The sequence below is a fragment of the Centropristis striata genome, chromosome 1, assembly GCF_030273125.1.
Source record: "Centropristis striata isolate RG_2023a ecotype Rhode Island chromosome 1, C.striata_1.0, whole genome shotgun sequence".
NCBI classification, from domain to species: domain Eukaryota; kingdom Metazoa; phylum Chordata; class Actinopteri; order Perciformes; family Serranidae; genus Centropristis; species Centropristis striata.
This window is the reverse complement of record NC_081517.1, coordinates 34,099,312-34,126,327: the sequence shown is the minus strand read 5'-3', so window position 1 is coordinate 34,126,327 and position 27,016 is coordinate 34,099,312. Positions and strand designations below refer to the sequence as shown.

The 27,016-nt window shown below is 40.0% G+C and overlaps 2 protein-coding genes across 4 annotated transcripts in view; one reads left to right on the top strand and one right to left on the bottom strand.

Moving 5' to 3' along the window:
- The window catches only part of tnrc6c2 (trinucleotide repeat containing adaptor 6C2), a 58,027-nt gene extending 38,894 nt beyond the window's left edge, over positions 1-19,133 (top strand). For all 3 annotated transcript variants that reach the window (XM_059339716.1, XM_059339699.1, XM_059339708.1), the window contains 14 exons: positions 223-280; positions 468-610; positions 861-1,007; positions 2,326-2,466; positions 3,244-3,363; positions 3,696-3,779; positions 4,336-4,618; positions 4,965-5,129; positions 6,331-6,522; positions 7,619-7,768; positions 9,516-9,731; positions 10,720-10,793; positions 10,976-11,115; positions 11,964-19,133. In XM_059339716.1, the coding sequence (XP_059195699.1) occupies positions 223-280; positions 468-610; positions 861-1,007; positions 2,326-2,466; positions 3,244-3,363; positions 3,696-3,779; positions 4,336-4,618; positions 4,965-5,129; positions 6,331-6,522; positions 7,619-7,768; positions 9,516-9,731; positions 10,720-10,793; positions 10,976-11,115; positions 11,964-12,315 (2,265 nt within the window). In that variant the 3' untranslated portion in view covers positions 12,316-19,133. The remainder of the gene's footprint in view (positions 1-222; positions 281-467; positions 611-860; positions 1,008-2,325; positions 2,467-3,243; positions 3,364-3,695; positions 3,780-4,335; positions 4,619-4,964; positions 5,130-6,330; positions 6,523-7,618; positions 7,769-9,515; positions 9,732-10,719; positions 10,794-10,975; positions 11,116-11,963) is intronic.
- A 515-nt stretch (positions 19,134-19,648) lies between these two features.
- On the bottom strand, positions 19,649-26,793 carry LOC131976627 (uncharacterized). Its single transcript, XM_059339746.1, has 5 exons — positions 24,663-26,793; positions 23,580-23,936; positions 22,458-22,874; positions 20,651-20,754; positions 19,649-20,227 (listed from the first exon to the last, which is right to left on the bottom strand). The coding sequence occupies exons 1-5, from the start codon at positions 24,733-24,735 to the stop codon at positions 20,009-20,011; spliced, it is 1,170 nt and encodes a 389-aa protein (XP_059195729.1). The 5' UTR covers positions 24,736-26,793; the 3' UTR covers positions 19,649-20,008.
- Positions 26,794-27,016: the final 223 nt, after the last annotated feature.

Sequence of the window (27,016 nt, the reverse complement as noted above, 5' to 3'; positions counted from 1 at the left end):
CACACCATCTTTTAGGCAGTTTTTTACCCGACTAGGCCAAAAATGTGCCACTTCTTTATGTCTGAAATTTGAAATAAAAACAGTTCTTCTGATGTACAGTGTAGAAACACAATCAATTAAGGGGGAAAAGATCTGATGATGATCCATACTCAAGATAAATCTGAACTTTTCCTGCAACTGAACCATTTTTAGTGACAGGCTTATGTTGTCCATGTGTTACAGAGAGACCCTGCTGAGGAGGCTTTGAAGAGCAACAACATGAACCTTGACCAGGCCATGAGTAAGTTTGTATTCCAACATACCCAGAGTGTATGTTGACATATAGATGGACTAACAGAAGAAATAAAAGACATTGAAAATCATCACCCTGGTTCAGTTCCATTAAAAAACAGCATTGCATTTTGTGACAAAGCATGTTTCCTAATTTAGACTCATATTAAATCTACCTTACTCCTTTCTCCTCACAGGCGCCCTGTTGGAGAAGAAGACAGACCTGGACAAGCGGGGCATGGGCATGTCTGATTACAGCAACGGCATGAACAAGCCCATGGTGTGTCGGCCCTCTGCACTCTCTAAAGACCCCTCCGAGCGCACCTCCTTTCTCGACAAGGTTAGACTTTAAGCAATAAGACTTTTTCAAGCATATGTTGGAAATGATGAGTCTAGTAAAAAAACAAAAACAAATACAAAGTGTACCTTTTGCTTTTACTTGGACTTTGTTCTTGCGCTTTTTTTCCTATCATTTCTCTTTTGAATTTTTACATTGTAACTAGTTAAACATTCTACAAAGAAACGTTTAAAGGATTGTCATGACTTTTATCTGATCATCCTACAATTTTTTTTTCTTTTCTCTGGTCCAGGATGGTGTTCTGTCAGATGATGCCCCCCCATCACCGTTTCTGCCTTCCCCCAGCCTGAAGCTCCCCCTGGCCAACAGTAGCCTTCCTGGGCAGGGTCTGGGACAGGGCAACCCGGGGCTGGCCATGCAAAACTTGAACAACAGACAGGTAGTGCATTGAGCCAGCAAACTTTTTCAGAACTGAAATTGAGTTTGGGAAAATAACACTTGAAAGTTTTACACAATCCAAATAATGGACGTGCAGTAACAGCCACCTTTGTGAAGCATATGCATATAATGTTGTAGAGATTGTGGCTATTTTGTGATGATATAGAACAGCAATATTTTGTGAAGTTTATTTTCCCTATCTTTAAAAGTATAGTGAATGACAGAGTTAACAATAATAATAAAAAAATAGCAATTAGACAAAAAATGCCCGAATGTTAATTATCCCAAAAAGCTGGGACGCTCTCTAAAACGTAAATAAAAACAGAAAGCGTCAATTGAATATAAATTAGAAAGGAATATCGAATAATCACTTTTTTGTATTCATTACATTGTACCCAACATCCCAACTTCATTGGAATCATGGTTGTAAAACTTTAAGCATTTGAGATTTATTAGCAATGGAATATGCTGACAGATTGTTCTACCAAACCTTATTCAGTTGCAATTTTTTTTTTAAAAACAGTCTGTGTTATCGCACTGCAGATCCATAGCCATCGTTTTAAAATGTAATGGGTTTTGCAGGATTTAAGTGTATATGATGCAGTGATAGTAACAGCTGATAAATGTAATTTGTTTTACACACACCTCTCTGCCCACATGCATCCCTCTCCACTTTGCTATTGCTCTCTTATATGTGTATGACCTTGCCTGGAGTGCCCATAGAAATCAGATAGTTATGCTCTATCAAATATCACCCCCAGAGGCAGTCATGGCCCAGAAAAACTACAGTATGTCCTTGAAGCCCAAACAAAGGCACTGAAAGCGGGCATTTTTTTTGTACTGAATAGAAAGACCTCTCTAACAACATGGAATCTGAAATGTGGATGAAGCTGCCTTTTTCAGGCTAAATATTTTGGGCCACTTGATAAATGGTAAAATTGTTCAAGGTGCAGTGTGAAGTCGACCTTAAAGGAAAATGCTTCAAAAGTGTTTTTAAGCATTGCTATGTGGGCATGAAATATCATCAGCCCAATGTTAGGCGGTTTTCTTTTTCATGAAATTCAATTGCACTCATTTATGTATCGAATGGACCCATCAAATTCATAAAGACTTGACAGCTAGTGGGTCTATTCATGATGTTACTCTTGAGGTATCCTGCAATGGTTTGCTAGAGTGGTCGAGAATTTACAAGTCAGCGGCTCAGCTCTCAGCTCATGGCTTTACTGGCTCAGTAAAAAAATGGCTTCAACTTCAGTCATTTCTATAAGCCTGGAGGTTTTGAAGACGTTTCATTGAACCATTATGACTCCTGCTTACAGATACCCAGTGGAATGTTTGGCAGTAGTGGAGCAGCACAAACCCGGGCCATGCAGCAGCAGCCTCCTCAGCCACCAGTGCCACCTCTCAGCTCCTCCCAGCCTAGTCTACGTGCTCAAGTGCCTCAGTTTCTCTCCCCTCAGGTAGATACACACACACACACACACACACACACACACACACACACACACACACACACGGCTCGTAAAAGGTCTTGAAAGTTTGGAAAGGCTTAATTCTATCTGTTGTGTTTTAAAGGTTAGGAATAATTTGAATGAATTTGTATACACTCCGTGAAAATTGATTGTCAACATAATCTGCCGTTTTCATCCACACAATCACTTATGAGTTATTATGAGCAGCTTAAAATAAGCAAAGTGTTTATATATGAATTCTGTAAACTTTATTTTTTGCAGTTGCATTTATAGTAACAATTTAAATGTGAAAATAAGGGCTTCAAGTATCTGGAAACTTTTGGTTTAGGTACATTCAAAGTGCTTGAAAGATGCTTGAAATTCACTCTTAACAAGCTGTACGAACTGTGCTGGTTGTTCCATAACAGGGAACACAGTTTGACTTGTGTACTATCTGAATTATCCACTTGACAAGAAGCCAACACTGGTAGTATCATTTCGGCAACATATTCTTCAAAATCTTTATAAATCAGCAGAACTATACTGTTAAGATTGGCAGAAGCACCACAAGTTATTTTCTTGGAACAACTCTACGCCTGTTACAACCTCTTGGCTTTTAAAGACTCCTCTGGCGGAGTGTTTTTCCTCTCTTTCTTTTCTTGCACACATGTAGTAGTGACTAGTTTTACCTTGCCAGAAGCTGCTTTTGCACAGTTGTTGTGATTTGCAATGACTAACTTGTCATCTCTTCTTTCTGCCTCCCCATTTTTTCCTACCATCTCCCAGGTCCAAGCACAGCTCTTGCAGTTTGCAGCAAAAAACATTGGTCTGAACCCTGCACTTTTAACCTCACCAATAAACCCTCAACAAATGACCCTATTGTACCAACTTCAGCAACTGCAAATGGTGAGTCAGACTCCCTCTTTCCATCTTTATTAGCAGTGCAGCATGTATTTAGAGGTCTTGTGGGACTAAATGAAGGGAAAAGAAAGGGCAGCATAGATTACAGTAAATATTATTACGTGATTTCATTTCTGATACTTACTAACAAACATCCAATGAAGAATTAAGAATTTGTCATTTTAAAGCACATGAGAAAGTAGAATAAATCGGCTTAAAATAACAAAAGATTTATTAAATGGAAACAGTTGAGACCTCCCTCCTGCTTTGTTGTTTTTTTTTCTTTCATCATTGTATTTCTTAATCATTGTTTTTTACTTGTGCTTCCCTTATTTCAGGCGTACCAGCGTTTACAAATCCAGCAGCAGATGATGCAGGCGCAACGCAATGTTTCCGGCCCCATTAGACAACAAGAGCAGCAAGTGAGTCGACAAATGCATCATTACACCCACAACGAAGAGTGTGATCATAAAAGTCATTTATTGTCATCATAGGTGTGTGACCTCATGTGAGAACTGATTCAAACACTGCCACAACTTCATTTTTTCTCAGCAAATGTTTTGATTCTCATATGATACCATAACTACAGGGGGAAATTTTAGTGCATTATTACAACAGGAGTTTCTCAATGGCATGAGAACAGGTTACTTCTCGTAAAACATGAGCCAACACAAAAGAAAAAAGTTTGTTCTCTTTTTGAAATTTTCTTAGAGGGGATGATTTTGTGAACGAGTGCTTTTTTCACCATTTTTCGTCACTTTCCATACCAACTCCAGTTCCTCATTGTCCAACACCTTCTTATCCTCTTACCTCAGCTGTTTTGCTTCTTCCTCTCTCTTTTTTTTCTACATATTTTCCTTATTTCTCCATCCATCTTGCTTTCGCCACCACATAATTTGCCACATGTTTTCCTCCTCCTCATTGCCAAAATAGCATTTTATAATGCATTGTCTTGACGCAGCTCCTCTTCTCTCCCAGGTTGCACGTACAATCACCAACATGCAGCAGCAGATCCAGCAGCACCAGCGTCAGCTGTACCAAGCGCTGCTGATGAAGCAGCAGCAACTTCCCTCTCATTCCTCCTCTTCTTCCTCCTCCTCCGCTGGTATGCATCCCCCCGGTGGCCCTGCCGGAGGCCATGGTTCCGGCAAATCAACCCTGGACCCCTACACAGGCCCACACCAGGCTCCGGGCCTCTCCGACACACTGCACACCAAAGAGCCGCCATCTTCGCCCAATGCCTACAGCACCTACCCTCTCTGTGAGTCTGGGATGAGTACAACACAGTTTGACTCAGACTAGAATGCAGTTTGCTTGTTGGGATTAGCAGTTTTCCTCTGCACCCCTTCAGGGAGCACCCTGCATGCATACATCTGTATTCATTCCATACAATGTGGCTATATATCATTCAATGAATGCACCCAACTAAAACCACAATCTGTCCAAAGCCATTTTTCTTTTTAAAATACATTCAGGGTCTTCCTCCTTGACATCTAACAATATATTTCCTTTTTTGTTTTGAGCTGTTTTACTAGATTTAAAAAATAAATAAGTCTTTCACTACTGACTTATACATATTATAAATACATTTTTTTCTGTGTGTGCAGCTGGACTGAATCCAAACATGAATGTAAACTGCATGGAGGTGGGGGGTTTGTCCCTGAAGGAGCCCCCTCAGCCCCAATCCCGCCTGTCCCAGTGGACACACTCCAACTCCATGGACAGCCTCTCTGGCAACTCCTCAAACATGGAGAACAACCTCAATAAGCACGGTACGTTGAAGAAAAGACATGCATGCATGTAGATATGGTATTCAATTAAAATTATAAATATAACCCCCATTATTATGTCCTGTAAAGTTGTTATATAAATACATTCCCATGCCATCTTAAGTAAATGCACAAATTATACAAATTATACAAATTCTGTACAGCCCCCCTGCACATTTATTGTATTGTAAAGTAGCATTGGCAGCTGATATGTTGTATAAAAGTCACAATAATTCAACAGGGAGTTGAATTATGTGAAAAATATTATTCCTTATAGTTGTTTATCCATACAGGAGAGGTGAAATTGTTAAAAATATTGGACAATTTATAAAAGTATGCAAGTAGTGCAATGCTTCATAGCTAAGGCTTGTTTTAACACAGCTTATATAGCTGATAACAGTAACTTTTTCAAGTACTGTAAAACATGACAAATCAATAATCTCAATTGATGAAGTCAGCCCTGCACCCTAACACGTTTGAGCCTTTCAAACTTGTTTGCCGATAGGGAGCTAAACAGCTTTTCAACACTCACGTCTCTCATCACTTGAGGTGTCATCTGCCTTTTCGCTGAGCATTTGTTGTTTTCACACATTCTGACTGAAAGCTCATTCTCAACTACGACAGATGCTGCTTAAGTTGTTGTTTGTGGCTCAGGTGCACAACCTGCTAAACGTCTCCTCAAGGCATTATTTTAGACTGGGAACATGGAAACGTTAAGGCTTTGAATACAATTTATACCATTCTACGTTATTGCAGTACCACTGAATATATATTCCTACATACATGAATAGTGTTAACCACCTGCTAAAACACATTAGGCTTGCTGTTAATTCTGAGAAATTAGTTTACACCAACTGGAAATAACTCACTGACTCCTACAGTTTCTATTTTAACATTTGCGATACCATCAGCCCTTGGCACTTGTTCCCACACATCCTGTCGTCAATCTGATACTGAGAAAATAATCTATTAGCCAAAGTGTCAGCCTTTTTTTCTCTTGTATACTATGAAAAATGTATTATCTTTTATAAGATACTAAGAGCATCAGTTAACATGTACCTAAACTTAATGCACTGATGCACATCATGGCAATGACAACAATTATTTTGAAAATGCCTTCAATGCAAATTTAAAGTACTGATCTTTTTATCAATTACTACCAGATTGTAAAGTTTAATATTTTATTTGACTTTGCATATACTAGGTGCCATATCTGCTGCCTCTTCACTGGGCCCCCCTGGGAAGCCGCCCCAGATGGAGGACTCATACAGCCCTTACAATCTAATGTCCAGCTCTGAGTCCCCCACCAGCCCCATGGTGCCCCCAGACAGCTGGGGCCAGGGCAAGAGTCCCAATGAGAAGATCTCCAATGGGACCAACATTAACTGGCCCCCAGGTGAGGACAAGATGCAAATGAATAACCATTAAAGTGCCTACACATCCATGGTGAACCCACACATTTTACAATTACAACTCTTCTCAAGACTCCTCCTCTTGTTAGTTTTGTTGCACCCATTAGAGCAGGACAACTTACTCTGCTATCATTCTTCAGGCAGTTCCCCCCATAGCTTCAACCTGCACAGAGGTGTAATTGACTAATTAAAACACCTGTGTGCAGGGGCTTTTTAATGCCTATTTTCATTTTTCTTACTGATAGCATAAACGATGGCTCCTCTCTATTCAGATGTATGTGAGTCATGACAGTGAGTCAACACGCACAATACAATGACCCTGACACTGTAGCAGCTAATTGTATTTCAGCCATCTTTAACTTAATTATTTACAATCATGCTTTCCCACTGTGACATGACAAAATGACCTTTGTGAAAACATCCTGTGGTCAACTTCCACACCGACTTTTGAGGGTCTTATTAATGATTTCAACAGCAGTCACTATAAAAGCAGCGACACAAAAGAAAAATATTCTGGCCTTGAAATAAATCTGTCTGGCAGACTAATAACATATATTTTTCATTCATAATATAACGCTAATGGTGCCACTACAGTGCAAATAAGAGGAACTGACTTATTTTATTTTCAACAGAAGTTGCACCCGTCAATTTCAGTATAAAGGAAGCAGTGGCCTAGAGGTGTGAATTGTTTAAACTTCACAGAAGTCATGAGATGGCAAAAAGTTCCTCGAGATCTAATCTGGTTCCTTTTTAAACCTTTAACCCTCTGTACCCCAAGCAGAAGTCAGGCAAATGCAAAAATATCTTGGCCAAGTGATTCACTGCTTCCAAGTTACACAGAACCACAGAATTAAATGTTTTTCAGGATCTGGATCTGGTAATTCTAGTGCAGATGGTTTATTTTTGGGCGAGAGCAATCATTCAAGAACCATCAGCATCAATTTGAATATCTGACAATAATTTATGTTACATGATATGATAACTTGGGTCATTTTTAAAAGTAGAAAACAAGCCTTTCAAACCTGCCAGTGGGTTACGTGGTTCAGATTGTAAATCTAGCTCTTTTTTTCTCTCCATTAGAGTTCTGCCCAGGTGTACCATGGAAGGGCCTTCAGAACATCGACCCTGAGAATGACCCCAACATGACCCCTGGCAGCGTCCCCAGCGGTCCCACCATCAACACCAACATCCATGACGTCAATCGATACCTGCTGCGCGACAGGAATGGAGGTAGGAATAAAAACAAGGCCGCAAATTTTTATTAAAGACAAGTTACCTAAAGGTTCAAAAAGGTGTTGTGTAAAGTGACTTGTGTGAAGAAATAATTTCTTAACACAAGCTGACCCATATTTCCATTACACCACAGGCCCCAACATCATGTGCTTGTAGTGATGCATACATGAAGTTACTTGTTTTTTTTCTCTCCCTGTCTCTGGTTACTGTTACCTCCGCGGCCTTATAGCCACTTCCCCAGCTCCACCACTTCAGAACGGCTCTCTGCCTCCAACCAGCAGTGACTGGCCAGTCAGTGGCTACGCTAGCTCTTTCAGTCTGTCGTCCTCAGATGGAGACAGCTCAGGTACACATTTAGAGTATCTTCCCTCCATGTGTGGACCTGCTAAGCCTTTCTTCATCCAAATGGGAGCTCTTATCAACAAGACTTAGTCTTGGTTTTAGACTCCCTACTTATCCTTAAACCTTACCCGACCCCTGACCTGTGTTCATGACCCTTCTATTTACCCCAAGTCAAACCTAAACTTGTGTCCTCAGTGCCTTAAGACAACACCGGTACCAAAACTACTAAAACAGCAACCTCACCCAAACGTGACCTTCAACCACCTGCGCCTCTTTTCAACCCACACAAAAAACAAGCCTCGCCCTGCTGTACGCCGTGTGTGTGTGTGTGTGTGTGTGTGTGTGTGTGTGTGTGTGTGTGTGTGTGTGTGTGTGTGTGTGTGTGTGTGTGTGTGTGTGTGTGTGTGTGTGTGTGTGTGTGTGTGTGTGTGTGTGTGTGTGTGTGTGTGTGTGTGTGTGTGTGTGTGTGTGTGTGTGTGTGCTTTATGATAAACAAAGTTCACAAAGGAATCAGGTGTTGTACTTTTGTGAATATTTAATTTGAGATGTGATTTTTAAACTGATTTTAGAAACTTTTTTGGATTTGTATTCTGACAGATTTTGTCCAGGAAAGGGGAACTTGAAACTGAAAAATTTGCTAGTTATTAATGTTGGCCATAGTTTCGACTTTCGCTTCAGCATTTTTGTCTTCATTGACATGCTTTTGGATTATGATTTAATTCACTTTTACAGTAAAAATATTTCAGGAAAATGTAGTGCACTTTTTTTGCATGTTCTGGTGTTAAAAAAATAACGAAACAGGGTTAAATTGAATTACACTAAGGAATCATTACGACTATAGACTGAAATGTGTGGGATTTTTGAGACTGATTGTGATTTCAAAAGACAAAAATCCATGGATTTCAGATATATCAGCCAATTTAGTGAATTTGTTACTAAGTAATGTATAGTATAAATGCACACTGATTTTGCACTAGTATGACTATGCAACGGTCCTCACAAGGCTGCTTTCTTTCATAAATGACTTAATTATAGAATATTTAACATTATTATTTATTATTCTACATTGTGTAGACAATGTATTACATTGTCAAGCAATTCTAGAAATTAGGACTGTACAATTCATTGAAAATTATTGAAATTTAATGGTTTGAAATCAATTTCAAACATATTCACCGATTTTAATAGATACAGATATGTTTGTCACAAGCCAATATTTGCCAAAATCTGAGCTCTGAATAACACCCAGTGAAGCTCTTGTTGGCATCAGCTGAACCAGTAAGTGGGCCAGGAACATAAGTACCTTGTTGGAGCCTGTAACCACCTTAATTGTAACGACACATCTTCATCAGTTGCTCATTTTCTGACCTCTATCTCCCCACCTCCCCCTCTCCATGTAAAGGTAAACTGTCTGACATGAAGTCCACCTGGTCCCCAGGGCCCATCGCCCAGCCTCAAGGCTCTCTGTCCCACGAGCTGTGGAAAGTCCCTCAGGGGCCGCGCAGCAACGTAGCCCCTTCCCGGCCCCCGCCAGGCCTCACCAACAACAAGCCCGCTTCCACCTGGGGTGGCAACTCGCTGGGCCTGGCCCAAGGCTGGAGCAACTCTTACTCCTCTGGTGAGTACTGTTCTCTATATTACTCCAAACATATTTAATGTCTGTTAACAGCGACTGATTGACACCTTACTCACTTGAATCTTTCTCATTTACAAACTCAAACGCTGTCAACACTGTTCCTCCAGACTTAACAATCAATATATTATCATTTCTACACATGGGAAATATCGCTAAGTCTATTGACACTTCTGAGTCTCAGGTTTCACTTGAGGTACTCATTAAAGGAATAGATCTCTTTAAAATATAAACATTATTACAATCTCTTAACTTTGCACTGCAAAGGCGTTTCTTGGGTTACAGGATTGAATGTCACTTACAAAATCTGTTATTTAAGATTAAAGGAAGAAGTTTCAACAGAGCCTTGAATCAAAGACAACTTTCACCAAAGTGAAAGCAACAGATGTCCGTCTCTGTGATGTATTTCACACCCTGCAAAACACAGACGTGACTGGAAATATGTTGGTGTGCTGAAGTTCACAGCTGCAACTGTGCACTGGCAGCTCCTGCTATATAAAGGCTTGCTGAACACACCCTGCTAAACTGACATCTTGAGGTTTACCCGCTCTGCGTGAAGCCTCATTTAAACATCCTACATGTGACCTTTTTTTGACATAACACATCGAAGTTTATGCTGATTGAAGAGCGACGTGGAATTGTAGGGTAGACAAGAATCATAGATAACAGTTGGTAGAAGGTGTGTTCCTCTTCTCTTTGAAGAGATAAACTCTCTGACCCCGAACCACAAGTCACGGACACGCTTAAAAAATCAATACAGTGGCTGAGAAAAACAAATTATTTCACAGGAAATTACATTTTTAATAGTTTCCCTTTTTATTATAAGGGTTCTGTGCATAAAGTTTTTGCATTTGTCACACAAACAATATGATGTGAAAGAAATTGCAGCAAAACTAAATCTCTGCAGCTCCACTACTTTACTTTTTCTTCTAACAGCAAATATTCAACATTATATTTGACATTTGTGTTACAGAGGGAACCACCTGGAGTACTGACAGCTCCAACAGGACCAGCAGCTGGCTGGTGCTGAGGAATCTCACCCCACAAGTACGTACCACGTTTCTATTTCTTGCTAGATTAAAGCTTCAGTGTTATAATGAGTAAAGCTGGTAAAACAGTGAGCAAGGGAAATACATAGAAACGGGAAAAATAGTGAAACTCAATTTATAAACTCCGATATTAGCTGTAACTGCAAATTTTTAACACTTTTGTTTTCTTCTGTGCTCCAGATTGATGGTTCAACTCTGCGGACTCTGTGCATGCAGCACGGCCCCCTGATCACATTCCACCTCAACCTCACCCAGGGGAATGCCGTGGTGCGCTACAGCTCCAAGGACGAGGTCGCAAAGGCCCAGAAGTCTCTGCACATGTAAGCCTCAGGCAAAGTGGGCTTTCCAAACAGAAATTAAAGAAGCGTTTCCCTTTTTCTTTCCCAACCTCAGCTGCCTTTTTTTCTATATTAAAGTGAAGCAGCTCTAACAGAGAAAGAAAATGGGGAACACTTGGGGGAAACCTCATGTTCCTAATTTCTTAATGATGTTTTCCCATGCTGACAGTTCAGACGATGCTATTTTTGTAATTGGTCAGTCACATGGAAGAGGTGGCAAGTCATGCTGTAGTCAGCTGTGTTGTGATATCACAGTGTAAAAATCATTGAATTGGGAGGAAACACCAGTGCAGAGCCAGTCTTGAGGAAAATTGGCTGTGTTTTATTCAAAAGTGTCGTAGGTTTGTCCCTTATTTTGCTTTGCCTAATACTGGCAGTCGCTGCAGCTGGTTGTCATGGAAACAAAATGGTGACCCACTTTTCATTATTCGCAGCACGAAATGTGGTTATTGCTGGGCATTAAAACCCACAAGAGTGTGGTAAAGCCCTAAATAAACAGTACTATCGGTTAAAAAAGTATGTCAGCTACGTATATACTGTCCCATTTGTACCTAAAGAGCACATGTTCATAACACGAAAACTATTGTTTCACTGGAAATATTTTGAGAATTTCTACTCTAATGATCTGATCAATATATTTTGCTGATGTTTAGTCTCTTTTATTTAATATTTATAATTAGTTTGTAAGCAATCTTTCATGTTTTAAATAAAGATGTATAACAGATGATGAAATCTTCATTAGATATATGATTATCTCTCTCAATAACAAGAGAAATAAAAATAAAATTATCATTGTATGACTAATGAGTTCCTCTTGTCCTCTGTGTAAGGTGTGTGCTTGGAAACACCACCATCCTGGCGGAGTTTGCAGGCGAGGAGGATGTGAACCGCTTCTTTGCACAAGGCCAGTCACTGGGGGCTAACACCACTAGCTGGCAGGCCAACCCGGGAACCAATCAAAACCGGATGGGCGGGGCAGCACAGTCCCACGCTATTGGCCAGTGGAGCAGCAGTGGCAATGGAGGCAAGCCCAGCGGAGGTGACCACCTCCTGTGGGGCGGCGTGCCCCAGTACTCCAGCCTGTGGGGACCGCCGAGCGGAGAGGACGCCCGTGTGATCGGGAGCCCCACCCCCATCAACACCCTGCTGCCTCCAGATCTGCTGAGTGGGGAGTCCATGTAGGATAATGCCACGATACACTAACCAACCAACCAACTCACCACCACCATGTCATGTAAGCCATCGGTGGAGGGTGGGGTGGAAAAAAAAATACAAAACAAAAAAAAAAAAATTCAATATGAACTGGAGCAAAACCCAAGCAAATCATGTGGCGATAATCAGTATCAATTTGAACTGTTATGAACTGTGAATTGTGAATCAGAAGGCCGGGGTCCCTACACCACAGACTGCAGGCTCCAGTCCTTCTGTTTTGCTTTTGTCCTTTTTTTGTTTGGTTTACCATTTTTGGGGAAAAAAAGCAAGTTGTCTTTTTTTTCCTTTTGGTATTTTTGAAATGCATCGTATAAAAACAAACTGAAATGAGACACAACACAAAGAAACCTTTTAAGTGTTTTTAGTTTTTCCATAAGTATACATGACATTCTGTGTGAAGTGTTTTTAGGAGAAGCAATCAAAGCTGCCATCTGAGACTTTCCTTTTCCCTCCAAAAAAAAAAAAAATCATCCCAAAATAAGACTTAAAACGACCATTCCCAGCATGTCCATGGCCAATGATGTGGTTCAAAGACCTTTACTAGTTCTGTTAACGTTTGTTTCTCAGCACTAATATTAGCCTTAAGTGCTCTCTGGCCCAGGTCCTTCCCAAGCCGCCTTTTTTAGTTTGTTTTTTAACTGAAGAAATAGCTGAAATCTTGCACAGTTTCACCTCTGAGCCAGCAAGTGGTACAGGACATGACTGGTGACCAACTCTGTCACTGGGCAGTAAGAAGGCCTGACCACGTGACTGGCCCTACCAATCATCAGCTTAATTACTTTCATTTGTATTCTCAAAGGGATTGACACAGCTGTTAATGTTCTTTTTTTGTAGTTCTAGACCCAAGCGCATTTTTTTATATCTATCACAACATATAAGCTGAGAGAAGATTATTTGTCAACTTCGCTGCGTGTTTCCGTACATGTCTGTGTATGTCCGGTGGCACCTAATCATTGACGTCTGCAAGCCCAGATCTTTCTGGTCACCTTTATCCCAGTCGCTTACTGGTGCTTTGTTGAATTTTTTTTTGTTGTCGGATTTGTTATGAAGCCCAGCGATCGCCAGTTTTCGGAGGAAAAAAGAACACAATTTCACCTTCATGTGACAGTTACATTGTGCAATATACACTATAGACCTTTCTTCCGTCCATACCCTTATGTCCACCGGAGCTGGTTTTTCTTTTTTTCTTTTTTGTGATTGTTGCTGATTGCAGCAAAAGACTTTGGAACTTCAAAAAAAACTTACCCCTTTTTCAAAACTTGGATTCCCTCCAGGCTGCCAGTCCCCCTGAAACTGTTGGGAAAACTCTGCAAGGAGGAAGCTGTTGAACTGTGCATGCAGCAAACTGTACTTGAGAGTGACACTGGGTACACAATAATGCACACTTCCTCTCTGCGTGCCACAGCCACACCCAACAGAGACTGAATCCACAGCGGGGACTGGATGGTTCTGGGTATCTGGCACAATACCAAATAAGAGGGGTTTCTCCTAATGCAGTAGACCTACGAGTGTTCCTTGCGTTTGGTACTGTACAAACAGAAGAGACTAAGACTTTTATAAATTCAAAGGGTTTTATCATAGCACTTATGAAGATCAAATCGCTTCAACTGCAATCCAATAAATCAAAAAAGGAGCAGCATAAACATTGAAAACAAAAATACTGCTCTTTTATGTACTATATCTATTCCTTGGAAATGTGTCTGGCGTTGTTCCTCTGGTAGCAGGATGAAGGGAAACACAACTGAAATGCACCATTGGACTTTGGGGAAAAAAACTGCAGTCTACGATTTTTTTTTCTTCTTTGAACAATATCAAAGTGAATATCACTGTTACTCCAAATGTTTAGCCTTGTTCTGTTTGGAGGCACTAGACTTGCAACGTCAGCTGCCTCTGACACCCGCTGGCCAGTCAGTCAGTCAGTCGGTGGGTGAGTCGGAGTGGGGTTGGGGGTGGGGGAGTGTCCACTGAGTGCCTCTCTACTGTGGTCCTCCGGGTGTCAAGCGGCAGCCCCCACAGCGCAGCACTTCCTCCTGGGCTCCACTTGACCCTCCGTCAGTCTGGCAAGGAAAAGCAGCTCCTCCAAGACCAGCCAATCACGGCTCTCCGCCACACACGGCATCTCCAACGAGGGGTGGGTCGCCACCACTCGACCCCGTCGTCGTCCTGCCCTCTCCCCCATCTCTCAGTTCTTTGACACAAAGATCACTTTAGCTGGAAGATGTAATAGTCATATTTCTGGAATTTTTGCCAGTGTACTTTTTATTTTTTGGAAAAAAGATCATTTTGACTTTATTTTTCTTTCAATGCGTTATATTGTTATTTTGTCTACATGCAGTGGTCTACAAAATACTGGCTGCTGAACTAGCCCTTCACTGTTCATATGCAGAAACACTTTGGTCAGAGGTGCCTCTGTATGTTCATCCTGTGTATTGAATGCAAAACGAGGATCAATACTACAGAGCGTTATTGATTGTCTATTTGTTTTTAACTGATCATGCTTTTGTTTTTTGACAGTATTCTGTAGTACTTCCAGGTAGTATCTTGAGATGAGTAAAACAAAAAAATAGGGTGTCTCAGACGGGGGTGTGTGAGTGTGTCGCTCCAGGCTGCTCCGCCTGCCCGCAGGCTGTCCCCCTGTGCCCTTTGCCTAGCTGCTACGCTATGACCTCCTCTCCTCCTCCACCTCAACCAGACCCAGTAGCCCTCCCCTGACCAGGCACCAACAGGCCCTCCTATCTGTTTCTATGCAAAAGACTAGAGGCTGGGGCCCTTTACAGCACGCCAAACCTGACTCGGGAATGAGTACTCCTCCCCGAGCTTGACAAACGCGAACACTCGTCCCACGTGTGCTTCTGTCGGCACTTCAGAATGGCCGCTGTTCCTGTTCCTGTAAAGTCGGGCTAAGCCACCAGAACACTGTCGAATACTAAAGTCCGAACTCTTTATCAAAAGGTCGGCCTTTCTCTCTGCGCTGAAGACACTTCTGTCCAGCTTGATCTCAGGGTAGGGGAGTAGATGATACCAAGTATGAGATGCAGCTCTCCGTATCTGTCCTTTCTACTGTGAGAGCAAAGTCTTAAATTAAAAGGCGCAACAATATGTACGGACCTCATGCCTCGAACTTAATCCTAATTGGAAGGGAAAAGGCTTGTATTGAATCCTTTTCTCAAAGGGTGGCCTATTTCGGGGCCCATTATTGCGTGTAAAAGTTGCCAACGTAATGTGCCAATATAAATTTGCTGTGTCATACTGTATCTTTATAAAGAGCACTTCTGTTCCCTGTTTGGAGGAGCTTTGATAACCTTTGCAGAGGGTGCAGTGGGGGACAGGAGGCATCAAACAAATGGGCGGCAGCAGCACACCCTGAAATGACTGAGATTTTTTTTTTTTCTATGCTTTTGTGGGGAATGCCCCATGCTAAGGAGAAAATCTTTACTCAGTTGGGGGTTCCAGTTTGCTACAGTGCACAGTTGATGATGGGTAATCCCGGGTACATATTTTTTTAAAACCAAAAATGAAATCGCATTTTAACGTCATTTTTATGAAGTTTGACATAAAAATCTTAAAAATGCTAAAAAATCTAAGTGAAAAAAAAAAAGATCTATAATATGTTAAAAGCTCTGCACTTATAGCTGAAACGTCTCCGGTCATTAGCCTCTACTACCACCATCTAAAGGAGTAGACTGGTGGCCGGGGTGCCTTTTTTGTGGATGCTGTATTTATCTCGTTTTTATGTTTGTGTCCTGCTCAAAGCGGGCCCACTGAACTGTACATTTCCACAGACCCAGATGGCTTGGGCCCACTGTATCAGCCTCACTCTCCTCACTCTGCATCAGCAGGAGGGGAGGGGCACATTTCAAGAGGTACAAAGTCTTAAAAACGTTTTAAAAAAAGCTTAAAAAATTTCTAAAAAAATAAACAAGAAAACGGGAAAAGGCTACCTTTCAGGACTTGCAGTCCTGCAGCACACAAGCAAAAATCACTATTGCCTGTTTCTGTAACTGCCTTGATCCAAGCTCAGACAGACCCAATAGCCGAGGACCTCCCAGCATCCTGTACTAACTGGAGAACCCTGACAGTGAAGGGGGTTTCCCATGCTGCACCAGCATCGAGAGGTTCTCCTCTCTACAGCTCTGTTCTAGATAACAGTATATATGTATACACTACATATATGTATATATATACTGTGAGTTCGGTGTGTGGTATCACCTGTTCAGATTTCTTGGATCGTAACCTCTGAAACTTTTCATTTTTGTTTGAAAGGTCTTGGTTTAATACAACTGAAAAATGAGCAATATGTATTTTCCCCGCAAATAAGTGATACGAAGGAAAGAATTTGGGTCGGGTGTAAACTGATACTTGATTGATGGAAAGCTGCGTCTTTCTTATACAGAGTTGGATATGCACGTTCTGGTTTTGATGACATATTACAGTACTTTGAAGTGCTTGTACTGTATATATGTGTATTTGTTTGTTAATTAGCTTGTCTAAAAGCCCAACCCAACCAGTCGATAAAAAAAAAAATCACAAACATATCAAAACAAGACAAAATATTGAACACAAATACTTGAATCATGGAGCGCCAATAATGTAATGTGAAGTCAGTAATTCTTTTTTTGTTCTCTCCATCTGACAGGTACACTTAGGGGCTTTTAGAGAATATTAAAAATGTATTGCATTAAGTTACAAATACAAAATCTTTGAGAAAAAAATGCAAAAGTCATCTTAGATGTGTGCTTGAAAGTCAGATGTTTGTATGAATGTGTGCGCAAGAAACTGTGTGTGTACCAGGCACATGGCCTGCTGTTATGTTCCACTCAGTATGTTATATTTTGTGTCTGTTTTTATCCATTTTTTGTTGTTGTTCTGTCAAAAACTATTCTGATAGACATTGTTATTATCTTCTAACGTTGCACTGAGTGTCTTCTACCCCTCACTCAGCTAATCGTAGATAAACGAGTCTAAGTACGGAGGGGAGATGGTGACAATTCATGTGTACATGTTTACTCAAGGACTTAATGGATTTTTTTCATTCTATCTGTAAAAAGTTTATCTACCTTATAGTGGCTTTTATTGTGGAATAATCCAATACAAGGATTATCATTGAGTATTGCACCATTTTGTTCCAACTATACAAAAAAAAGAGAAAAAAAACTAAAAAATGATTTTAAAAAAACCTACAAAAAAACTACAAAATAAAAAAGGGGAAAAAAAACAAAGAACTGTGGCCATAGATAGCTGTAGAAGGACTAGTAATCCCTATGTTAACTTCATGGAGAAATTGAAAGGGATAAAGTGTGGGAGGTGAGTTTGTTACAAGACTCATTTCAGAGGTGCCTATCTTTTCTGTTTGTTTTTAATTTTGCAAAAGCCACCTGTCGTTTACAAGCATTTCATTTGTCTGAAGTTCAAGAAAATAGGAATTTATAACAGGAATGTTGTAAAAAAGAAAAAAAATCATCTTCCATCAAATATGGACATGAAAATCTTGCAAAATGAAGATTTATGCTACTTTAAGAACTCTGGGATTGATCAGTGTTGTGTCATATTTCAATTTTTTAAGTTCTCTTTCAGTGTCGACAGACTATCTCTGTATGTATTGAGTTGTGATTTTTATGTTGTTTCCTGTAAGCGACGCAGTTTGCTCACTATCTTGCACACTCATAAAAAGATGTGGATTTTGTCTCAGGAAGGCCAGGGTTCCAGATACCAACTCCATAATTTCTAGGTTTAATGTTTGTGTGAAAAAAAAAATAAGCAACTGAAAACAATTAAACTCCAAGCAAGCACTGAAGGTCATGAGTTTAACAGAGTATAGAGAGTACCATTGTTTCTTTAAAGCAACAACAAAAAAAGTTTGTAGCAAGTTATATATTTACCAAATAAGACTGAGAATCAACTTTGAAAAAAGTGGAGTGCTTTACATGTGAAATCTAAGTAGAATTGCTTTACATTTAAACCGATCAATTGTTTGATTGTCAAAAAGACAGTGACAGAAAATGCATTTGTATTTTTTGACTTTAAAGTTTCCATCCTGTTGTCCAGGAGCATTGTGCAAGAAGTTTTTTGTTTTTGTTTTTGTTTTGTTTTTAATCATCTCTCCTGTCTGTTAACACGTCTGTTCCTGTGACAGCTATTTCAGTAGTTGAGAGATTTGTTAACATGTAACAGATGGTTTTCAGAGGCAGGTTTGAAGTAGAGGAATAAAGCTGGTTTTTAAAGGATCATGATCTATGCACAAGTGGGAGGGAAGAGTCCAAACCCAGCTGCTGTACTGCGGGCGTTTGTCGACTCAGACTCTGGGGTTCAGGGTTCAATGTAGGGTTGTATTTGTTTTGTCTCTTGCTCAAATTTCCTCCACTCTACGTCCCCCTTCCCTCCTCCTCCTCCTCCTTATTATCATCTTCATCTAATGTTTTAGCAAAACTTTACATTGCGTCGCCATGCTGTGTAATCCTTAACCAATGAGCGCTTATCCTTCTGCTAAAGCACTGTGGGTTGTACTGAAAAAATAAAGCCCATGACTTTTAAGGCTGTCGGTTTTTTAAAGGGGAGGAGGGTGGGTGGGGGAATGGGGGTACTTTGCCTTTGCCTTTCTCTTTACTTTGAAAAAAAACATTAAGGAAAAATGTCTGTAACTGAAATACAAAGTTGTGGCTTTTAATGTTGTTCTTTTTTCTCCTCATAGAATGTGATTGTTAAGGACATGCACCGGAAAAAAATGTTTCCATGAATTATGGAGCTTCTTTCGGACTATATTAATAAATTACAAATTTTCTTGGCTGTTACTGGGTGTCTTGTCATTTTTTTTAATGGATTACTAGTTTCACCTATGATTCAGAGTAATTTTAAAGTAATTTTGTTATTTAAATGCATACAGAATAAGTGGAAAATTATTAGGGATGGGAGATATTATATATATATATTAGATATAGTGAAATGACAAATGACCTGAAAACACACAGTATGACATACATTTTTTCAAGAAAATAGTATAGTATGACACTAACAAAATGTAAAATATATATATATACTAATCTGGTTAGTCACATTGGACTGCTATCATTTTGAACACTACTGTATGTCACTCAAAATCACATTAAAAGTTATAGTATAGTATGACGTTCAAAATCCCATTTAAAAAAAAGTCAGGGTATAGTAAGTTGTTATACTTTCAAATGTTGTGATACAGAATTTAAGATAAGAAATGATATGTCATTTCTTATCTTAAATGTCACAGTATGTCCTGAAGATTATGGAAAATCAAATTGTTATACAAAATGTCATAACTGGTCATGAAATGTAGAAATGGGCCAAACTTGGACAGCCAATGTTTTATTAGAAAGGAAATGGTCCCAACAATAGCAACAACAAAAGATCCACACCCTCTTTTTTGGTGAGAAACAGAGAACGATGGACAAAATGCACCTTCATTTGGTGAAATAGCAAAAAAAAAAAAAAAGACTGGTAGTTAACATAAGATACAGTATGATACATAAAAACCCAGAATACAAACAACTTTCAACAATCCAAAATGCATGAGATAAAGGAACAAGGAGAATATTTCTGTTAAAATCTGTTAGTTTGCTGATTGGAGTCTAGTAAGTTCCAGGTAGGTGAGTTGAGTTGGTTTTGCTCATAGTGCTGGTGGCAAAGTTATATTTCATTTCTGAAACTCTCTTCTGGGGCTGAGGCCTCCGCTGGGGCTTTCGTAATGGTTTTCAGGACAGGATTTTGTCACGAGGCAGTTTGTGTACTCAGAACCCTCTGTTTCCTCCAGCTTACGAGGGGCCAGTTTTCGCTTCTCAGACTGCACCCCAGTCATCTCCTCGTAGATGGGGGCGGCCTGAGGGTGTGACTTGACACTGCGGCGAGCTTTACCCTGACACAGGAGGAAAACAAATCAGTTAAGTGCAAACACAGTGAACATACTCTCGATTTCCTGTAAAAATCAGAGTTAGTCATTTTCTCTTGAGGCAACACCTTTATTCAGAGTCCTTACCTATGATATTTTACTGCAACAAGGAAAACAATCACGATAGTTCCCTACTTATAAAAACTTCTTAAAACTTAACTAAAAAGTATAATATGTGCTTCTCTACCTTCCTCATTGAACTGCAAGAAAAACATGCTGACAAGTGACAGCAACAAGTTATGAAACTTGTGGTTTTGTGGTGAGCTTGCAGAGGAACTCTCTGGCACGCTTCTCAACGGGCAGGTGCTTTTCATGGTAATCACTCATATTTTTCCCGTTATTTTCGGTGTAGTGTCGGAGTGGTGCATGATAAGCCACAAGTCCACTCACTTTATAAATCACCACAAATCCAAGGAGGAGCAGGAGGAGGAGTACGACCACGGCTGAGGACAAAGCGTACAGCAGGATGATGTAATTGGAGCAGCCACACGAACCTGTGAAGAAGCAGAAAGAGAAATGTTCAAGTTTAGTTTGCTGCACGACACAAACACGCAGGGCCCCCAACGTTCCCCGAGGAACCGCACTGACACCACACCACCCTTCAACACTGACATTCATAAATGATCAGATAAACACAACAAAAGCAGCATGTAAATGACATGTTCAGTTAAAGTGCAAAAACCACTGCACCATACTTCCTTCCTAATTCTCGTATGTAGTTTGAATATATTATTATTACTATGTTTAAGGTTACTCAGGCATGGTAGAGGCTTCCTAAGAATGTGAAGATCAAAACTGTTCATAAATAGGGAGACAAAAGCCTGTTATCGTACAGAACAGTTCTGGAGGAGCATTTGTTTGCACAGTAACATTTGACATCTCAAACACTCTTGGAGGAATGACATCATCTATTTTAAATAATTTGACTCAGCCTAAATTAAATGGGAATATTTTATATTCAAAAATGGTTATAGTCTATATTTTTTATAGTGACACACAAAAAACAAAGCCTGCAATGTGTTAGTCCATCTCTTAATTCTTTCTGACTTCCCAACCCTGTTCCAACCTCTCAGCCTGGCTGTCTATCATTTCAGTCAGGTGAACGACTGTAAGGGGGTATAAGACCACTCTGCAGCATCACATGTATCATTCCTGTTGAAAATGACCAAATACAAAAATCTGTTCATTATCTCAAGCCAAAGGTAGGGAAACAGTTGGAAACAAACTGTTCAGAAATGTTGGAAACTTGAGGTTTTCGCTCACCGCATTATTTTACACTTTTGCCAAGTTTAATATGAACATCTGCCTTTTAAACATTATATTTAAACATTATATAAAAATGAATTCAAACATAATAGGTCTGCTAAAAGTGATCTGCTAGAACGCCAAGATAGTGTCATTTTATTCAATTTCATTCAAAAAACTCACTCAAACAGGAATAAATGTCTATAAAGTGTGTTTGGGGTCTATTTTCACCATTTATTGTGTTTTTCAATAAGCAATGGAGTGCTGTGGCACAGAAAACTATATCTGGCTTTAGCTACATAAACAGGCAACACTTATAATAAGAAATATAAAAAAACAGTACCAGACTTAACCTTTAAGACACAAAAATATGATTTCAAAATCATTTTCTGCATCTCTAATTTATTGGTTCTTGGTACCACCAAACCTGGCTTAAAAAGTCAGCTATAGTGGGAAAGCACCACACTAAATATCATCGGGTGATCGAAGGACTAACTGACTGATTATACTAAATGCATACATAAGATTTAAGTTTGGAAAAAATATTCATTTCATCCGTTAGTGATGTATAATATTGTCTCCTGTTATCAGTTGTGAACACACCCACAGACAAGATTACAACTACACTACAAGTTAAAAAAAAAAAAAAGGGAAATGCTGTGGCTGGCAAAACTGATAGAAGAGATAAAAAGGCATCTTTGCATGAGTTTCAGAATGTGTCAGCTTTCCACAAAACCTGAATGTATTTCAAAAGAATCAAACAATATCAACAACAGAATATGAGCAGCAGTTGACTGGTCAGACACTGAAACAACGGCACGACCGAGAGTCAGGAAAGAAACGGGTGCAACAACAGAATAACAGTTAGTATGAAAAGAAATGTTAATTTTTTTAAGCCTGAAAAACAAAAATAAGTCAAGTAACATGGCGATCAAGTCCCTCTGTGACCCACCTTGCACAGAAACAAAGAACACTTGTCTCCCTAGACTGGTGCTGGTGTCAGGCCCGCCATGCAGGAGCAGCTGGCAGCTGTACAGGGCGCTGTCCTCTGGCTGCAGCTGATGCAGCGTGAGGTTGAAGGTGAAGCCCCGAGGACCGGGCGCCGAGAACAGCTGGACCCTCTCAACAGGGAACAGGGAGGATGAGGAGGAGGAGGAGGAGGAGGAGGAAGAGGAGGAGGAGGATGGAGTGCTGCTGCCGTGGTGATGCTTTGAGTTGTACAACACCTCCACAGGTGCCTGGCCCTTCTGCCGCTTCAGACTCACTCCCTCCACGGCCACGGCCTCCCCGTGTGGGGCTTGACAGGGGAGCACAGCCGAGCCCCCAGAACACGTCTCTACCAGCCCGACATCCAGAGAGCCAGGGGCATCTCCACAGGGGAAAGGGAATCAAACTTAGAATATGACCGATGGTAAAATCCCATTTCCTCTAAATAATCCAAATTGTTTGGGAGGGGTTGGCAGTCATAAGGTTATTAGAGCAGACCAGAGTGAGTCATCATGGGAGAAATGCTGATTGTGTGTCAAATAAGGAACAGGCAGTTTGGATTTCAAAAGAGCAAAGCTGTGATGAACTTTGAGGATGTTTCAGGATATGCTGAGAGACCATGATAGGCATTTAACTGCCGTTTAGTTCTTTAAAAAGAATGTTACAAAAAAAAGAATATTTTTGAAGGTAGGCTATATATAGGCTAACCTACATTTCAAGCAGTTTCAAGCATGTTCAAAATCTAAAGCTAACAAATGAACAACTTTGGAAAAAAAACACATTCAAATGCAAGTGTTTTCAGGGATTTCCGGCACCAATTTAGTTTTTTAATTGCATGTGAATTTAAGTCTGGCAGCACCTGGACCAAACCTCAATTATTAACAATCATTATTCTTTAAAAACCCTTATAAAGTGTGTATTGGTGCTCATTGAGAGCCAAACAACACCAAACACACTTTACAAATGTCAACCCCCTGTATTTGACCTTCTTGCTTTTTTTTTTTAATTGGAAAAACCTACTGTGGGCGACAAACAAGTGAAAAGTGAGTGGGGAGGTGAGAGAAAAAAAAAAAGAAAAAACACTCACCAGCTTTAACAAGGAGGAAGAATTCAGTCGTCCCTTTTATGTTGTCGTCTTCAGAGACAGGGTTGCTCACAAGAAACTCGCAGTGGTAGCGGTCTGTGTCTCTGGCGCTCAGCTGAGAGATGGTCACGGTCACAGAGTGGATGTTCGGGTCTCCGCTGACATTGATGCGGTTCTTGTCATCATTATTCTGCAGGCTAAAGTTGTTGCCGGTGTGCATGTACAACACCTCATCAGGATGCAGCCAGCTGCGCTTCAGGTAGAAACCATAGGGCATAGGAGGGTCCCTGGACCCGATCACACAGGGGAAAACCACAGAGTCCCCCTCATTCCTCTCCAAGAACTGAATCTCACTGCACACTTAAAAAAAGAAAGAATCGGATTTTTTTTTTTTTTTTTTTTAGAAATATACGATTCTGTCTGCTAAAAAAGTCTGAATAGCCTACTTCAAAATAAAAGTCGCCATTTAAGGACATTTTCCACAGTCCAGACTTAAAACAAATGTCAGTGCCTCAGTTTAGTTTTTTTTTTTTTAAATCATACAAAATTTGTATATTTAAATAGTTTTCTCTCTGTTTGAAAACTTAAAATCCCGGTTTTTATCACATTTTCCGTGTTTGGTGTACTTTTAATTTAGTTTTATTTCTCTTTTTGTAAAGCACCTTGTAACTCTTGTAACTTGAAAAGCCACTATAAGAATACATTTTATTATTATCTGTTATTACAAAGGTAATTATTGATTCAATTCAACTTTATGTCTGGTAAAATTTCTAACACATTTGGCTCAAAAACTTTTTTTTTTTTTAAATTGGAAGATGTTCATTTTATTTTTATTTGATTTGGTTATCTTTCTTCAAGTAATTCAATATACGAGATGGACAAGATAACACCAAGTATAATGCAACATGATACAATTACAAACTGCAGCCCCCCCAAAAACGGCACAATTTCTCCATTGGGTTGTATTCAAATATGAGATGTTCCTGTTTTTTTGTATAAGAAATCGACTCCCAACAACTTCGCTTATACCTACTCTTACGTTCCCCAACTATAAGTCAAACTGGGGGTAAAAAATGATCAACTTACCAAATCCAGTCTGTGAGATGACGAGAGACCACAGAAAAGCCTGATACCATAGCCCAGTCATCTTTAATACCATCAGAAGACACTAAAAAAGATCCTGAAGGGAGTCAGAGGTGTAAAACATGACAGCACACATGCAAGCACTGTGTCAAAAGTTTGGTTGCCTGTAAATGAAACCAAGAGGAACTCCATGAGGCTCCACCTTCAAACCTCAAGACGAAAAACAAGAGGAACCACACATTAACCAACTTGACGCATGTTGGATCAGCTTCTTCTGAGGAAACATGATAACAAATTAAAAAAAATGTAACAATACAACACAGCTTAGGAGAAGTCTCTAACAAAGATCAATAAGAACCAATATGTGCATGGAGGTCCCTAAAGATACAGGGTTTTTTTAGTTTGGGGCAGTTTGACTCTTTCAAAAATGTGCATTAACTTTGTCACTTGCCTGAGAAAAGCACAGACAGAATAGTTCTTGCATATCCCAGAGGAAATGATTCTGACTTTTTTCAAAACAGGATGTCTGCTTTCATGATAATTTGCATCAGTAACTATGACAGACAACTGTGTCAAAAGGTTAATCACTGAAGGGGCCAGTGCAGGAGACATTGAACCTGACTTAAAAAGAGAAAAAAGTGAACCTGTGGCTTGTCAGACAAAAGAACCAACAGCAAAAAGCGTTTAAGTCTCAAGCTCCAATATCTGATTTCAAGAACTGAGCATTTGAAAAAAAAGAAGCAACTTTTTGCATGCAAAATGTACAGGAGGAATTAATACAACGATGAACGGTCAACAGAGAGAAGCAGCTCAAAAACCAGAACCACAAGCATCATTATGAGAGTCTGGGCTTCACAAAGTCACCTCAGCTAATTTAATCCTGTTCAAAGGTGTGAGACAAATCAAAGACATGTTTCATTGTTACAAGAGTTTTAATAACCGCACCCCCAAAGCCCCACTTTTACCACCACCATCAGGCCAATTGAATAACAAAACAACTTTTTCAACGTACATATTAATAATAATAAAAAAATTAAACAGCTCTTGCTTTTTGTTCTTGGAGATATTTTGCTACCCACCCAAGAGGCATGTTCATATCTGATTACTAGAAATTTTAAACATTTCTAAATAAAAATAAAAAACCCTGAATGAACACAGTACATTAGTGAACACAGAACACAACTTGAATGCGGACAAAGAAAGAGAAACAAGTATCTTAAATGTGGGATGCACATGTGCAAAAGCTGAAATGAAATAAACAATGCAGGTCCACTACTCATCTACTCAACACAGAGTTGAAACCTTTCTTGTAGTTAGATTCTAAAAGTGGCAGGCAGTATTTCCAAACAGACGGTTTGCTCTGTGGTTCGTGTAAAAGTTTAGCAGCTCATGTGGTGCCTAAACAGCAACAGTTGGGTTGTGCTGCTCGTCCAGCAGGAAACCACAATTAGAAGGTTAACATGAACAACAGGTGGGTTTACAAACAGTTACTGAGAAGAGTGCTGCACTTTGAAGAGTCTTTGTACATTTAATCACTTTAATCAATCAGCTAAACTTTAATCTGTCACTGTCTGTGAATGCACTTATAAAGGTTTGTTAATACTGCTTTGTGGGTCTGACACTACTTCTGTAGTTTATCTAGGCCTCACTGGTGCTTCTAACCACAATACAATACACAATGAATGACTACTTCCTGGAAACGTATGCAAACAGCCCACCAGAGAAACACAGAAACTGTATGAATACGTGGAAAGTGTAAATTTAGGGTCCTGGAAGTTTCCACTCAATGAACTTAGCACCTGTAGTGCTAGGTATGCTATGTTGTATGTAGTCTTTTTGATTCAAAATATTTGAAAAATGTGTTGCAAATGGAAATGCAAAACAAAAAACATTTGGGAATATTCATACATACAGAAAAAAAAATGTAATCAAACACATAAAAGATGCCCCCCGGGCCGGGCGCCTCCCATTAGAGGTGTTACGGGCACGTCCAACTGGTAGGAGGCCCTGGGGAAGACCCAGAACAAGGTGGAGGGATTATATCTCTCGCCTGGCCTGGGAACGCCTCGGGGTCCCCCAGGAGGAGCTGGACGTTGTGGCTGGGGAGAGGGGCGCCTGGAATGTCCTGCTTAACCTGCTGGCCCACAACCCGGCCCCGGATAAGCGGAGGAAAATGGATGGATGGATGGAAAACATTTAAGACGTAATAAAAACTGAGCCAGCCATCTGCAGTCTGACACCAACACCAATGCTATAAATGTTTTTTGTATCACTTGTCTGTTTACCTGTTTAGCAGTCATGGTTGGTTTCTCTTCATTATTTTCTGCACCAATTTGGAAATTTTAAATTGAAACATT

What these genes read in the sequence shown, in the direction of transcription:
- LOC131976627 (XM_059339746.1), bottom strand. Translation starts at nt 24,735, where the DNA reads ATGGTATTAAAGATGACTGGGCTATGGTATCAGGCTTTTCTGTGGTCT. An exon ending in GTTCTTTGTTTCTGTGCAAG is followed by an intron (nt 20,755 to 22,457) that starts GTGGGTCACAGA and finishes GCTTCTTCACAG; the next exon opens with GTTCGTGTGGCTGCTCCAAT. An exon ending in GATTTGTGGTGATTTATAAA is followed by an intron (nt 20,228 to 20,650) that starts GTGAGTGGACTT and finishes CTCCTGTGTCAG; the next exon opens with GGTAAAGCTCGCCGCAGTGT.